The sequence below is a fragment of the Vicia villosa genome, unplaced genomic scaffold (genome assembly GCF_029867415.1).
Source record: "Vicia villosa cultivar HV-30 ecotype Madison, WI unplaced genomic scaffold, Vvil1.0 ctg.000030F_1_1, whole genome shotgun sequence".
NCBI classification, from domain to species: Eukaryota; Viridiplantae; Streptophyta; class Magnoliopsida; order Fabales; family Fabaceae; genus Vicia; species Vicia villosa.
The window spans coordinates 1,417,595-1,435,118 of NW_026704964.1; the positions used below are offsets into that span (position 1 = coordinate 1,417,595).

At 31.1% G+C, this 17,524-nt stretch overlaps 1 protein-coding gene across 1 annotated transcript; it reads right to left on the bottom strand.

The window, feature by feature from the left end:
• Positions 1 to 250: 250 nt before the first annotated feature.
• Positions 251 to 1,876, bottom strand: LOC131622424 (peroxidase E5-like). Its single transcript, XM_058893453.1, has 4 exons — positions 1,562 to 1,876; positions 1,270 to 1,461; positions 1,007 to 1,172; positions 251 to 928 (listed from the first exon to the last, which is right to left on the bottom strand). The coding sequence occupies exons 1-4, from the start codon at positions 1,844 to 1,846 to the stop codon at positions 441 to 443; spliced, it is 1,131 nt and encodes a 376-aa protein (XP_058749436.1). The 5' UTR covers positions 1,847 to 1,876; the 3' UTR covers positions 251 to 440.
• Between the last annotated feature and the right edge of the window lie 15,648 nt (positions 1,877 to 17,524).

The window sequence follows — 17,524 nt, forward strand, 5'->3', positions numbered from 1 at the left end:
GGTGTAAGTCTAGCCTTTCTCTTCATTTATCTGTCTCATTTATATTTTTAATAATATTTAATTTTGATTATTTTTTTCTTACTTAAATGTTTTGGGTCATAGAAGCCACGTGTTTAATGTATACTTTATGAAACTTTTACCAGCACAATCTCCCTCAATTTTAACTGAATTAGCATTTTAGCTCTCACTGTTTTACCTAGTGTTAGAGTATTACTTTCAATAAGTAATTAACTATCATGGTAATCATAACTTTATTTTCAATCAATGCAAAGGAACAAGAGCTTGTAATTGGTAAGAGTGAATATTATTTAAAACATTACATAAAAGAAAATTATCTTCCACACACACACACAAAGCACGTAACAAAGCTTACACACACACAAAGCACGTAACAAAGCTTATGGCACAAATGTACCTAGCTATCATTTCTTTATTTCAAACTATACGTATCTTGAATTAGCCCAACCCCCCTGAAATGATCCTGTGGAGGTCACTGGGGCAACAAAAGATTGCTGGTTAACAAAATTGCATTGTTTTCTAATTTCACCTTTCTTTCCCATAAGCACGCCAATATTTCCCATTTTAATCATCGAAGCCCCAAAATTCTGATGGAAAACATATTGGCTAATGGCAAAAAAGTTGACAAAAATAGTAGTATCTTCACCTGGTGTTGAGAACAATTCTTGATCACTTTGGAGCAAACCCTTTTTACCTTGAAGATTTTTGTAGAAGTTGTTGTCCAAATTATCTGGACTCGTTGGATCAAAATTGACAAGGTTTTCTTCTCCACACCCGTTCTGAGGACACTGATTTTGTAATACTTTTAAGTAAGTTGGATCAATAGCTGGATCAGGCTTTCCAGTACTGTGGAAGTTGTATAATCGACTATGGAAAAATTTGCAACGCAATCTTCCAAATGAATGAGCACCTGAAATTGTTGTAGTACAAGTTTAATTAATTTCATTAAATTTATAATGCTGTTACATTTTTTATGAATCAGACATACCTAATAGTGATGCTAGATCAAGTGCGCTGAGGCCTTGAGCAGCGAAAGCAGATTTCAGTTCACTTAGACTGGAAGATGGACCTGGAAGATTTTGATTAGCAAGGGCTTTATTAGCTGTTAGACTATCTCTTCTTCCCAGCGGAATCGACCAACCTGGACCTCCGGCCTGTGAACATAAATATTTTAATAAAAATGTCATGATTTCATTTAATTTGAAAACTCATTTTCTTGAAACTGAAAAATAATTAGATAGTGATATTTACCAAAACGGAAGATAATTCAGCAGAAAGTGCAAGAATATCAGCACAAGAAACAATGTTTGGACAAGCACTTTCCACAGCTGTTTTGATCTGGTTTATAACATCTAAACCTCTTAAGGACTTGGTATTTGGGAAGGCTTCTTGCTCACTCGCAATAGTAGAAGTTGTGTTCAACAAAACGGATGCATCACAACCCTGTTATACCAAAATAGTTCAAGTTTAATTTATCTTTTATTATAAAAATAACTTATATATAAAAACACTTATGAGGACAAATATATGTATGTATACATACTTGAACAAAGCAATCGTGAAAGTGGAGCCTGATGAGACTAGCAGGCATTCGGGGATCCTTCGTAGCAACGTTGACTAAGATTTGATTTACAATAGACTGCAATTGGGGACAAGTTTGACTATAAAAAAATGGATCAAGTTGTGCATTTGAGACAATACACTGCGATCCGGGACAAGTTTGACGGGAAAATTGATAAGTGTGTTGGGCATTTGAGGGGAAGGTTAATCCTCCAAACATGATTGCAATACAGCACAGAGCTGTGGCTATGAGACGAAGGGGGTTCATTTTTTTTCCCTTACTGATATTAGAGCTTTATGTGTTTCAAGTTTGTGCTTGAGTATGCAGAAAATGTGCCTTTATTTATAGGGTCATCACATAACAATGGACAGCTTGTGGTAGCCATGTGAAGAATACTAATTTTATATTACATCAATATTTAAGACACACTTGTAAATTTGTAATCACTGGTCTAAAATCCATATTATTTGAATGACAAGATATTTACAAAGAGAAATGATATCCTTACACTAATTTCATACACCTTCATCCATTCACCCAATACAATGTTTACAAAGTTTTTTTTTTTATTATTTTATCTTTTTTATTTGTTTTTTTTTTAAATTATTTTGGTTAATGAAATATCAAAATTTGGTTAATATAGTTTAGAGTTTGGTAAATATATATTCTGACATAAAGAAATAGTTTTAAGTTATATAGTAAAGTTAGTTAATTGAGTGTTATAAATTGGTTAATATAGTTCATAATTTGGTTATCGAGTGTTTTGATATCAACTATTAAATCTTACGTAGTAAACTAACTTTGGTTAATATTATGTATAAAATTGGTTAATACAGTTCATAACTTGGTTAATGAGTTCTTCAACATTAAAAAAATCAAAATAGTAAAATAAAATTGGTTAATGAAGTGTAAAAGTTAGTTAATACATTTATTATTTAGTGTCAACATGGTTAATAGTATGTATTTTATTGGTAATTGTAGTAGTGAAATAGGTTAATGAATTATAAGTAAAATAAGTGGTTAATGACGTGCATTTTTATGGTTAATACAATTGTGAAGTTGGTTAATGATGCAACCTTATATTTATGCTACAAATTGAAAATAAATAAATAAATAAATAAATAAAAAGAAATTAAGAGATAGACGTACTATTAGGAATAAAATTGAGTGTATTACAAACATGTGTTATATCATTTAATCATATGTATAATTTTTTTTAAATGGTAAACATAATATATAAAAAATAAAGAAAGTTAATATACACCACAAACAGGAAAAAACAAGAAGTGCCCGAAACAAGATAAAAGAAACAGGAAACAAGATACACGAGAAAAACTAAGAACACAAAAAAGGATGGGAATAACCAGAAACCAAACCGAAAACTACTACAGACTCACCTTTCTAGACATCGACTAGATCTCAAACCAGCCAGATCCACATCAACAAATCAAATCCCAACATAGGAAAAACATAAGAGCCACAATCACTCTTTGAATCGGGGCAAACACTCGATCTGTTATAGGTGCGTGTAGAGGATGGGATTCTGAAGCCACTTCGATGAGGTACAATAGTTCTCCCCCGACTTACCCAAAAACAAATTTCAAGTAAAAAAATACTCTTATCCTCCACTTATTTTGGTTATTTTATGTCTCCGTTAAAGATAACATTATTTCAAACTTTCCAAATATACCACATTACGGCATTCCATACCAACAGATAACCACCCCTAAACTTTACTTGACCTCATAAATAATGAAAATACTAAAAAGCACCCTAAAATCCTGATAAATAACTACATGTCACCCCAACTAACTAAAAATGGAATACCATACTAATGAAGCTAACTCACAAGTAAAAAAAAGGTGTGAAGCAGACTCGGGCACTAATCCTTAACAGGGACAAGAGAGCCCTCTAGATTCCAAAAGCACCCACATGTATAACTAGATGTAACCACGTCTATAAATATCAATAATATCATGTTTATCTAGATTCTAACTCCTAAAATGGAATTTCATATCTAATACTCTTCCAAATTTAGATTTCTTAAAATTTTCATTCTCATTAATCCTTTGAGGTCTATATAGCTTTATTGTTTCAAGGGTGTTGTTAGAATGTCAGCCAATTGCAATTCAATCTTGATCTCTGCTCCAATCTTAATCAGAATACACATAATTATTGGCTTCAATTCTTGTATTTTATTGATTTTACATGAGTACTCCATGGCCAATTGTACCTTTAATGTACCTTCGGATCATCTTTGATGCAAGTATATGACATAGTTTTGGTTTCTCCATGAATCTACTAACCAATCCCATACTGTGAAAAATATCAGGCCTTGTATTACAAAAATATATCTTAATGAGTGAATGATCTGCTTGTACAAAGTGTTATCCACTAGTTCATCATCTGACTCCTTCTTAAATTTGATGTTTGTCTCCATAGGTGTATTTGCAAGATTGAAATTGCTTATCATCAACCTCTTCAGGATGTCTTATGCATATTTTTGCTGGTGCAATAAAACTTCACTCCTTGTGTTCACAGTTTCCATTTCTAATAAGTAGGTCAAATTTCCTAAGTCTAACATCTCAAACCCACTCTCCATGCTGAAGGATAGAAAAACACTTAGAAAGGGGGGGTTTGAATAAGTGTAGCTTTAAAACTTGAAGATAAAAACAATTTGCACAATGATTTTTATCCTGGTTCGTTGTTAACTAAACTACTCCAGTCCACCCCCTTGGAGTGATTTACCTCACCTGAGGATTTAATCCACTAATCACATAAGATTACAATGGTTTTCCACTTAGATAACCTCTAAGTCTTCTAGAGTATTCTGATCACAACCTGATCACTCTAAGAACAAACTGCTTAGATACCCTCTAAGACTTTCTAGAGTATACTGATTAGGGGTGGCAATTGGATCCATTAAGCTAAAATCCATCCAATCCATCCACTAAAAAATCCATCCAATCCATCCACCAAATAAAAAAATAACTTAATGGATGGATTAAATTCATCCATTTATATACATGGATGGATCCAATCCATCCAACACATTTTGATAATCCAATGGATTATTTTAATTTTATACTTTAAATGGTTTAAATTATTTTTTTTTAAAATAATAAAATATAAAAATACAAAAAATCAAGTTTCTTCAGAAAATTGAAAAAACGAGTTTTTTTTTGAAAAAACGAAAAAATCGTGTTTTTATGAAAAACGAAAAAAATACAGTTTTTTCGGGAAAACAAAAAAATCTAGTTTTTTCGGAAAAACGAAAAAAAATCGAGTTTTTCCCGAAAAACAAAAAAAACGAGTTTTTCCCGAAAAACGAAAAAAATCAGGTTTTTCCGGAAAAACAATAAAGTCGAGTTTTTTTTGTTCAGAAAAACAAAAAAATCGAGTTTTTTTCTAAAAAAAGAAAAAAGTCGAGATGTTTTTCGAAAAACGAAAAATCGAGTTTTTTCGAAAAAAGTTGAGTTATTTTCCGGAAAAACGATAAATCGAGTTTTTTCCGAAAAAAAGTCGAGTTATTTTTAAAAAAAATGAAAAATCGAGTTTTTTCGAAAAAAGTGAGTTTTTTTCAAAAAAACGAAAAAATCGAGTTTTTTCCGAAAAAGTCGAGTTATTTTCCGGAAAAATGAAAAATCGAGTTTTTTTGGAAAAACGAAAAAAGTCGAGTTTTTTTTCGAAAAACGAAAAAATCGAGTTTTTTTTTCTTCAGGAAAAACGAAAAAAGTCGAGTTTTTTTCGGAAAACAAAAAATCGAGTTTTCTCCGAAAAAAGTTGAGTTATTTTCTGGTAAAACGAAAAAATCGAGTTTTTTTCGGAAAAACGAAAAAAGACGAGTTTTTTCGAAAAACGAAAAATCGAGTTTTTTCCGAAAAAAGTCGAGTTATTTTCCGGAAAAACGAAAAATCGAGTTTTTTCCAAAAAAATTGAGTTATTTTCCGGAAAAAACGAAAAAAGTCGAGTTTTTTTTTCGAAAAAACGAAAAAATCGAGTTTTTTTTCAGGAAAAAAGAAAAAAGTCGAGTTATTTTCCGGAAAAACGAAAAATAGAGTTTTTTTTAGAAATACGAAAAGTCGAGTTTTTTTTCGAAAAACCAAAAAAATCGAGTTTTTTTTTCGGAAAAACGAAAAATCGAGTTTTTCCCGAAAAAAGTCGAGTTATTTTCCGTAAAAACGAAAAATCGTGTTTTTTCCAAAAAAATCGAGTTATTTTCCGGAAAAACGAAAAAAGTCGAGTTCTTTTTCGAAAAAACGAAAAAAATCTAGTTTTTTTCGGAAAAAACGAAAAAAATCGAGTTTTTTTTTTTGGAAAAATGAAAAAATCGAGTTTTTTTCGGAAAAACGAAAATGAATTTTTTTAAAAAATAAAATTTATTTAATTGTCTTTTGGATGGATGGATATCCATCCATTAGATTTTGTTAATGGATGGATTGGATGGATTTTATTCCTTAATGGATGGATTGGATTGGATTTTTATTTAGAGAGTTTAATGGATTGTAATGGATTAATGGATTGGTTTGATCCATCCATTAAGGATCCAATCCATATCCATCCAATCCATCCATTTTGCCACCCCTAATACTGATCACAACCTGATCACTCTAGTTCTTACAACTTAATGTAAACAAATTCTTATAAGAGTTACAATGCTTCTTAATAAGCTATTATCACAACTGTGATTTTTCTCTTAAGTTTAAGCTTAATCTCACTAATATATTACAACAGCAATGTAGTGAGGTTGAAGATGAAGTTTGAGAGCTTTTTGAATTTGACAGGGTTTCTGTATGTTTGCACAAAGTGTTGTATTCAGCTTCTCATCAGAACTTCTATTTATAGGCGTTTGAGAAGATGACCGTTGGGAGCATTTAATGCTTTGCGTGATTCATACAGCATTGCATTTAATGTTTCACTCTTTTGTCAACTACCTCGAGCCTTGCTTTCTCTATGTCTACTGACGTTGCCTTTAATAGCTACTAACGTTCCTTTTGTCAGTCAGCGTAGCCTGTCATCTTGTACTTGCTTCTGATCTGATGTTTGTGTAAACAACGTTTGAATATCATCAGAGTCAAACAGCTTGGTGCAGAGCATCTTCTTGTCTTCTGACCTTGAATTGCTTCTTAGCGTGATACCATGAGAACTTCAGTGCTTCTGCTTCTGATCTCAAGTCCTTCTGATGCTTCCATAGACCATGTTCTGATTCTGCTTGACCATCTTCTGATGTCTTTCCAGACCATGTTCTGATGTTGCATGCTGAACCTTCTGAGTCAGTGCTTCTTGCGCTGATTTTGTGCATACTCTTTATGTGATTCCTGAAATGGAAATTGCATAGGATTAGAGTACCACATTGTCTCATACAAAATTCATATACAAAGAACCATCCACAAGAATTCTGAAATACCATCCAATAGAAAATGTGATTGGAGATCTAAATGAAAGAGTCATCACCAGATTCAAATAAGTGGTTGCTAACATGTGATTTATCTCCAAAAGTGAACGGAAGCTCTCAAGGATGGATATTAGACAAATTCTACGCACGAAGAACTTGGTCAATTTGAAAGAAATAAATTTTAGGAGTTGGTCCCTAGACCTGACTCTTCCAACATTATTGAAACCAAGTGGATCTACAAAAACAAATTAGATGAAAATGAAATGTCACAAGAAACAAGGCTTTTCTAATGGATCAAGGATACACTCAGATAGAGAGGTAGATTTTGACGAAACCCTTTACCATGTTGCTCTCCTATAAGCTATAAGATTGTTACTTGGAGTATCTAGTCTTCTTAAATTCAAGTTGTATCAAATTGATGTTAAAAGAGCCTTTCTAAATGAATTTATGAATGAATAATTTTATGTTGAACAACCTAAATAGTTCATTGACCCTAGTTCACCAATTGGTGTTTACAAGCTCAACAAGGAACTCTATGGGTTGAAACAAGCTCCAAGAGATTAGTATGTGCGTATCACTGAATTTCTCAATAGCAAGGTCTACGTGAGAGGAGGAATTGACAAAACTATGTGCATCAAGAAAGAAGGAAAACTCGTGATATCTAAAATCTATGTAGATAATATTATGTTTGGAGGGATTTCAAGTAAGATGGTAGAACATTTTGTCCAACAAATGCAATCTGAGTTCGAAATGAGCTTGGTGGACGAGCTTGCGTACTTTCTTAGTTCCATGTTAAACAAATGAAAGATGGCATCATTGTGTCCCAAAGCAAGTATTCTAATAACATTGTTAAGAAGTTTGGTCCAAAAAATGCAAGGCATAAACGTACTCTTGTTGCCACTCATGTAAAACTCACTAAAGATGATCGAGGAGTGACTGTAGATCAAATTCTCTATAGAAGTATGATTAGAAGTCTATTGTAACTCACAGCTAGTTGTACTGGCATCACTTTCTCTATGGGTGTTTTTGCACGATATTAATTCAATCATAAAATGAGCCATCTCACACAAGTCAAAAGAATCATCAAATACATAAATGGAACTTGTGACTATGGAATCATGTACTCCTACAATACCAACACCATTCTAGTTGGACATTATGATGATGATTGGGAAAGGTAATGCTAAAGATAGAAAAAGAACCTAAGAAAAATAGACTTTGCTAAGGGATACATGTTTCGCTTAGCGAACTCAAGCGGCCAAAACTGCTATACAAAGGACATACTCAGCTCAATTAGCGGGGTCCACATTTTATCATTATAATACCATAATATATTTTAATATATCAATAAGAATAGAGGAGATTGTAAGGAGAATGAGTTGTATATGCATCAAGAGTCGGGAAATCACCATTAATGTTTGTTCAACACAATTCTTCCATTTTGCTTTAAGTTACGATGAGTAACTAAATCCCTCTCTTGTTGGGGATGGTTCGTAGTTCACCGAAACAATATGTATTTTCATTAATCATGGCATTGTACGCAATTTATCTGTGAATCAGTATTGATGTTATCTTTGTTTAGTTGTTTACTTTCATGGATTGAATTGTTATTTACAAATATGATTCTAATCTCGATCTAAGATAACATTTATTAAACTCTAATGTTAGACATAGATTTAGGTTTAATATTCACCGAAAGTATTAAATCTTACTTCTACTGTATCATTTAATAGGCAAAGAAATCGTCGATTGAACCATAAGGTAGAACTCTCATCAAGGTTTAGACATAAACTTTGTTTGTAAGCGATACGTGATAATATTAAAACATGCTTGAATTGTGTATAACTGATTTGTGATATTTATATTTAATCGGTGGATGAAAACCAATTCCCAACAAGCCTATTCCTCTAAAATGTATCTTTATTTACTATCCGTAATTACTTTTCATAACTTATAAAACAAACATCTTGAAACTTTTGCTTAGAATTATAGAAATTGTTGTGCGGTTTTGATATCGCTCCAATACCTGTGGATATGATAATCATAATACTTACATTTGATTTTACACGACATTAGTCTCACATACAAGTGGAAAATATCAACGTCTGCAACCTCAACTCTTAGGGGCTTAGGGTTTGCATCACTGCAAGAATTTGAACTAATGTTCTTCCTTTCTGAAAAAGTTTTAAAAGAAAAGTGCACAAAGGCCCAAAAGGAAAGTTTGATAATGTTTGGCTTTTTTAGGTTTTTGAAAATGATTAAGTGTTTTAGCATTTATTAAGAGAAAGGTTTGACGTCGCTTGACAAAGTCAAGGTTTGTTATGAAAAGATTTAATTTTGAAGACGAGAAGGTTTTGAAAAAGGGAGAAGTTTTGAAAATTGAAGAAGTGAGAGGAGATGAAGGGACTATCCTAAATCATAAAGTAAAATATAGGCAAAGAAAAATCTAACCACACAAGAAGCAAGCACTTGACAATAAGTCAAAGAGCTTTCTCTTTCCCGTGGATTGCGCCACAAGCAAAGTATTAGATAGACCAAGTGCATAAACATATAAAAATCCAAAGCATCAGATAAATTCAAGATGTCAAACTAAGCCACATGCATCAAATGAACTATAATGCCTCGGATAAGTTTCCATTGTCTCAATGTGTATTAGATGAATAAAGATGTCTCAGATAAAATATGGTGTATCAGATGAAGCTTAAGGTATCGGGTGAACTTGTGTCAAATGAAGCTCCAAGCATAGGATAGAAACCCTAAATCTAGGTCCAAAAGTCCTAAATCTCCAAGCATGGGACAGTAACATCAAGTCTACACAACATCATTAAGAGTTTTTTAGGGGTTTTGTCATATTTAAGTGTTTTTTTATCTTTTGATGAAAACAAGAAATAAAAGCCCAAGGGGCGAAGAGAAAAAACATAAAATTAAAGAGCAAGAAATAAAATGCTATGAATGTAAATGGAACAAAATAATTCTCCTAAAACATGTAGCTCAAGTTAAAACAAAATCAAGAAGAAGAGAGTTGAGAATTGACCAAGCACAAAGGAAAAGGGATGGGATCATTACTTTGATCAACACTCTTCATGATACTTAGGAAAAACTTATCATAAATCTAAAGTACCTAAAATGATCAAATGATCATAAAGTAGATTTGAAATGAAAAAAGTTCATCAAGCTTCAATCAATGGTTAACCAAAGAAGATGAAACCTCAATCAAACCTAATTGACAAAGTCAACCAAAAGTCAGAAGCAACCAATCAATTAAAATAAAAAAGAAAAAGATTAAAATTTTTTAAATAATTTGTAGATGGTTCAAAAGGGAAATAAAAGAGAAAATCCAAGATCAATATCAAATAATCAAATAAATAATCAAGAAAATTATGGAAAGTCAAGAAAACTCTAAGGATCAAGATCTCAAAAGGTGGACTCAAAAATGTTTCAAAATGATCAAATTAAAATTGTTTGAAATCAATTAAAAAATAAACAAAGAGAAAATAATAAAAATATATGAAAAAGAATTTTAAAATTCTGAGAAAATCACATAAGGTAGTATATATTTTTAGAAAATTATGAAAAAAAATTGGAGTGAAAAATATTAATGGAACTATTGTTAATGATTTTTGCAAGAAAAGGAAAATAAAAAATTCAAAACAAAAAAAGAAAATAAAACCAACGGCTAGGAGCGTGTGGTATGATGTGATTGGTTGAGGATTTGAATTTCACACTAGAATGCGCGAAAGTCTTCATCTTCAACCTCTAAAACCCTCGCTTTAGCAAGATCGTGAACTGGAATTTTAAGCTCAAACGCACATGGTGCAAGCTTCATCATACTTCATCGTTCATGTCTCCTTGCTCAAGATCAATTTATTTGACCTGAGCAAGGAGAATTTTCAGAAACACGCAAGAATCCTAGAAGTTTCAAAACAAACTTAAATGACAAACAGCAAAAATAAATGAGAGTTAGGTGAGGGCTTCCATTCAGAAGAACAAGACGAAGAGGATGGTAACTTGTTTGAGTGAAAATGAAACTCGCATCTACCTGTTCGAAGTAAGATCAAAAGGTATGAAAATGGTGAGATTGAGTTGGTACTTAGAGGTCACAACAAACTTCTGTAATGCTTCAGTTAGCTTTAGAGGAGGTTTATGAAGGATTTTGGGTGGATAATTGAAGTCGAAATGAAGAGAAAAAGGTATTTCAATCATCTGGTTTTTAGAGGTTTTGAGCTTCAAAGTAACAGGGATTTTTTAGATTTCAAGCTTGGTTTTCAGTGAAGAAATAAGCTCTATTTATAGTATAATGAGTGAGGTCATGGTACGTGCCAAATTCTTCTTCAATCGTGTGAACCAAGTTTGGAATCACAAGATTTAAACCGTGTGAAGTGAAGCATGGGATATGTGATTTGTTGAGCTATTCCAGTCGTTTTGTGTTATACCAAATGCATTTCATCATGATAAACAAGTTTGTACATGTGAAAAGTGGTCCCCTTTTATTTTCAGGTCATCTCTAATTACAGGTCACTTGGTACAAACAGAGTTCATGGTGTCATGTTCAATCCAAGTCCAAATGAAATCTACTTATGCGTTTTGTGATTTTCTTTTTGCCAAATTTTCCTTTCATGGCAAGGAATTGAATGCAAAAAGAATGAACTTGAATGGATGCTTGAGGTAAAAATGGGAATATTTCAAAGTTGGGGTTGTGACTTGAAAATCTAGGTTTTGACTTAAGTCAAACAGGTCATGAACTAGTTTTTCTGCATAAGTTGCCTTCAAGATTTGATGGACTTAGAGCTTGAATTGATGTTTTACCTCTAAATGAAAGTTGTAGAGGACATCAAAAGGGACATTCAGAAAAAATAAGTGCCCATAAATGTTGAAAATTGAAGATGTTATGGTATTTGGACCAAAGGTATGTCATACTTGAATTTTAGGTCAAACCACCATGTTCCAACTTGTCGTTTTTGACATTTTCTTGCATTCCAAGGCACAAAGATGATCACATGGACTCCAAATGAATGATCTTTTGCTGTTCTTTTATTAAAATTGAAGAAACCTTGATAAAAATGATGAAGAATGCATGGAAATAAACATATGAACCCATCTTGAACCAAGCTTGAAAACATGCATCAATTTTGAACTTTTTCTTGATTAAGTAAGGTTGAATGAAGCTTGAGATAGATGTGTCCTAAGATTATAGGTTATAGTTTAAAGTGAAAGCTCTTGAAGACCATTGCGGCAGAAAACCCTACCTTACAAAATAAGAAAAGGAAACAAAACATATTTTTGTATTTTGAATAAGAGTTAGTGATAATTGAAATGTAAACAAGCATAAAAATAAAAGAAACACAAAGGGGTGTTTGGTGATCGCCCCTCAAATAAAAACCCTAAAAGCAAAAGGTTAGGAGAGATGCCAAGCTTGTAATCTTGATAATACCATGCTTGTGATCAAGATGCAAATGATATGAGGTGGTATCTTAGGGATTAAAAATGAGGTATGACAATGTGTAAATTGTAGGTTGTTTTCTGCCATTTTTGTTTTGATGTAATATACAACTTTTTGTTCTTAATGAAATTTTGGCTTTGATGTAATACAATTTTTTGTCTGATACGACTCACAAATACGTGTGTCGTTGTTTCTGATATGATACGATTCAGAAAAATTCAGGTTAAAAATTTGGAAATTTTGTAAAATTAGAAAATATATATTTTAAAAAACAAATAATTTCACAATGGTTATTTAGTACAACTGTTATTATAGGTAGAGCGATATCCAGAGGAATAAACGCCAAAAATAGCGTTGCTAGGTATCGAACCAAGGACTTTTAAATATTTCACTATGGTTGTTAAATACAACGGTGGTTATAGGTAGTGCTCTTTCCAATTTAGTATAACATGCATTAGACTGTAGTTGTAAATAACACACTTACAATCATACACTACCTAACAACGGGCGTACATCTTCCATTATATGTCTTTCACAATAGTTGTCATATGTGTTTTTCGTAGTAGTGAATCCTAGTTTTTTTGAATTCATAACCTCTTCATTTGGAGTGTTCATGTGTTCGAATGACAATACAAGGAACCAAGTTAACATGTATGTGATTCGCTTAATGATCATAAATAAGTGTACTTTAAGAATGACTAAGGTATTCAGTGTTGAGATTAATGGTGAAGTGTTTAAGCTCAAAGTGGTTGAGGACTCATACAGACCAATGAAGATCATGGCTCTGGCGAAGGCAAGAAAAGTCTATCATTCATCAGAATCTGACGATTCTTCGTGTGAATGGGTCGGACATGATGATGATGCAAATGACAAGGATGTTAGGCATGATGGTTCTCTGGGTAATTATAGCATGGAGCAGAAAACTTCAGATTTTGAGAAGTCAACCAAATCTATTTTTATGTATTTAGAGGAAGTAAGGAAAAAGATGATAGAGACATGACATGGCGATGTGGGCGAAAAAGTAATAGATCCTATGGGAGTAGATTTTGCGTTGCTCCTAAAGGCACATACTTTCAAGATTAGACTTTTTTTTCCAAAAAGTGGTGTCAAGTAAGGGATCAAGGGAAAATCCAACAGAGTGAGAAATTTGAGCTTAGATTCTCTCCAGTGAATTTATAGTTATGTGAGATCTCAGCCATTGAAATGTGAACTGAAAATATTTTAAAAAAATGATTGAATTTTAAGGAATAGGATTCGCACTGGACAAAATCCAGTAAAAAACCAACTGTATACAATCCATTTTCGAGAAATCTCATCCTCTGCATCACATACCTAAGATAACCCCCCGAAACACAAATGAACGTCTTCTCAAAGTCAACTTTAATCAACAGACATTATTTCTTAAATCTTATACAAAATCCACCCACTCATTTATTACTAGACATCATCCAACATTGTTTAGATTCTAATTTATTATTTTGATATAATTTTTTTCTATAATTTTTTTAAAATATTATGTAATAAATAAAAATATTATTAATAATTAATATTATTTTATATTTCAAATTGTGTCTACAAATGCAACAAATAAAAAGAGTGGAATTATATTGACAAGTAAATGGACAATGTCTTGCCAAACATGTGCTCTCCACTAGGATTTGTTGGGAACATGTATATAGTCTTAATTTATCCGGCATTTACGTTGTCAACTGCCATTTCATGTTGGGAATAATATTTTGTATTTGACAGAATCTCATGAATAATTGTTATTACGTGTTGCATTAAAGTATATGTAATTTTTGTATTTCCCACTCTATTTTCTAAATTTTGTATGTTTACTTTTTTTTCTCTTGGTCAATTCTATTATTATTAATTTATTCGACTAAAGACTCTAGGTATTGAAGTATAATGGCCTCTTTTATTTTCTAATCAGTTTATTTCTTTTCTAATAATTTATTTCTTTTAAAATAATAATTATTATATTTTACAAATAAATGACTCTCAATCAACACGGCACTTTTTTTTTAATAAGGCTCATGTATCGATAAAAAAAATTAGGCTAATCTCTTAAAAACTATCAAATCTAAAGCAAGGTATATCTAACTTATTGTTTACAAAATCACCCCTAATTCTAATAGGAATGGAGTAAAAAATAACAATAGAACTTGTGTTGAGCGTTAAATTAGTCAAAAAAAATCTGCACAAGAGCTTTCCTCTGTGTATGTGAGTGATGATGATGTTAGTAGTGTTAGCCGGGTTCAAATTTCTATTCCACCTATGAAAAAGCTTCAAAGAAACCAAAACCGGATTAGAGAAAGCGTTAACAACCATACTACAATCGATTTCGATCTAAATTTTCCTCCAACCACTTGAAATTGCTATGTCAATAGCTTTAAGAACAGCAGAAAATTCAGCGAATACCGATGACGCCGAAGTAATATTCTCTGCAAAAGCAAGGATGAAATTACCCAAGTAATTCTGGAAAATCCCTCCACGCCCGGCTTCCGTAGTAACCGAATTAAACAAATGCAATTGCATTTGAGCCCACCCAAAATAGGAGGGCTTCATACAGAGACAAAGTCAGAAATATTAAATAGTGGGGACAATAAATTTGTAGCTTTAAAAAATGAGAAAAGAGATGTTGTACCGAACTGTCAACTAAAGACGATTATATATCTCGTCAAATAAGATATTGTGCCGACATTTTCAATTTTTTATTTTAAATTTTTAATTAAGATATTGAAGGAAAATATAGCAACAACTTGTGAAATTGAAAATAGAAAACATTGAAATTAAACGGTCTAAAATTTCTTTGTTGCAATTACTTATTTGTATTTTGATGTTAGCTTCACAAATTTACACGCGGTATGCAATTATTTAAATCAACAACAAATTAAATAAAATTTTTATATGTTTGGTAACATATAAAAAATTTAGTTTTCCAATATATAATACAATGGATATTCCTAGGTCATCATGATGCATTCATACATACATCATATGATATCTTATCAATGACGCACCATCTACCCTTAATCAACTTTTGAAATTTTTTAATTAGCTAATTAAAAGTCAAGCTAAAATACAAATAGAAATAGTTATGAGTTGTTAAACTGAGATGCTATGAGATAATAGAACTTAATTTAATAATTTCCCGCGCAAATAACTTGTTCTCTTGTCCTTTCAATATCTCATTTATTGCATCTCATTTGATATATAATAATCATAAAGAATATATCATATATGTATAAAAATTGAAAGTTGTTATATAACATGTTTGGTTTCACATTCAGCATGGTGAACGTAAGTTTCAAAGCTATTTTTATCGTAAAAATACATAGCTAAAATGGATATAAATGGAGTAGATTTTGACATGGAAAGGGATGTAGATTGATATCTATGGATATGGATAGTATAATATATGTATCTATTCTGTTTAATAAATATCATATTTATATTTGTTCTATATTTGTCTGAGTATCCGCGGAACGGGTAATCCGCGAATTTAAGATATTCGCGGATATTTACAGATATCTATGGATACTATTTGTTTTTTAAAATTATTTTCAGCTTTTTTTTAAATACACAAAAACTTATTATCATATAACATCTATACAATGACTCTTATTTTAAGAATAAAATTTCATCATATTAATTTCCTTCACTTTCACCAAAACATAATAACATCCAAATATAATATCTATACATTTCATTTTTAACCCAAACAAATGAAAGATATTGTGATTGTGAATTATGCTGGAAGAGAGAACGCTAGTGGAGTAGGAAAGTCACTAATTTTTTTTTATTCTTTTTAAGCAAAGGGTAACAATAAAAAGCACTAAGAGTGCTATAAACCCAAGAATACAACAAGAGAAAAAAAGGAGAGGACACAACCCCCCAACCTTTCAAAAACCAAAGCAAATCAACCTAAAACAAGCCTAGGATCAATACACCAATCCTTCCAAGAACCATTACAAACCCCTTTATAAAACACTAACAACCACTCGCAAGAAATCAATTTAATCAAACTCAAACCATCAAAAACTACAAGATTGATTACAAGAAGTACTCCAACCCTCAAACTCATCTCTTAATACATCTTAGAGGCAAGGTATTCCATATATGGAAATTACAATAGACAGAGGAAACATTAACAGACCTGAATCATTTCCAAGATGCAAAAATGATCAACGAAATACACTGATCAAAATTAAATATTTTTCGTTGAACATTATCGCATTCCTCGTCAACCAAATATTTCAAACCACAGCTAACCAAATAACTCCAACTGTTAATCTTTCATCTGTATCCAATTAAAAATGTGTATTTAAATATTAATTTATTTTCACAAATATTTATTAAGTTACCAGCTCCTTATCCGTGACGAATTTTAACCGCGAATATATGCGGGTATAGATTTTTTTTGTCATCGCTACGTGCAACAAACGTAATAATAATAGTGATAAAAGATCGGTTTGTCTTGACATTTTTTAAAATAATTTTTAAAGTGTTATATAATTTTATGTAAAAAAAATTATAAAAATGTTTTCATAAAAATTTTAAATAAAATTTTAATTTGAATAGTTATTTCTAAAATATTTTTTTAGATATTTTTTTATTTTACTGAAAATTTGTTTGGATATTAAAATTTTAAAAAATTATTTAATTTTGAAACTATTTTAAATAACTTTTTCATAAGAATCATTATCTGAAATATAATTTTTTCAAAAAAATGCAATTTCGACTATGTTTTGACTTTCAATATTGTATGTTTAAGTTATAGGATATCAAAATTAATTTTTCAATTTAAAAAAAATTAATAATGTGAAAAACTTATAATATTTTTAAAATAATTTTATAAAATTCATTTTTAAACATATAAAAAAATCATTTTTTAAAGATATAAACTGGCAGCCTCAATTTCTTTGGCAGGAAAGTTATTTTGACACCTTAGCACCTTTTTAGTACCATTTGTGGTTTATTATAATATTTTCTTTTTTGAAAGTAATTTTATATGATGTCTATATTGATGTTTAATTTTAAATGTTTAAACATTAAAAAAAATTATGAATAATAATAGGCTAAATTACAGTTTTGGTCCTCCTATTTT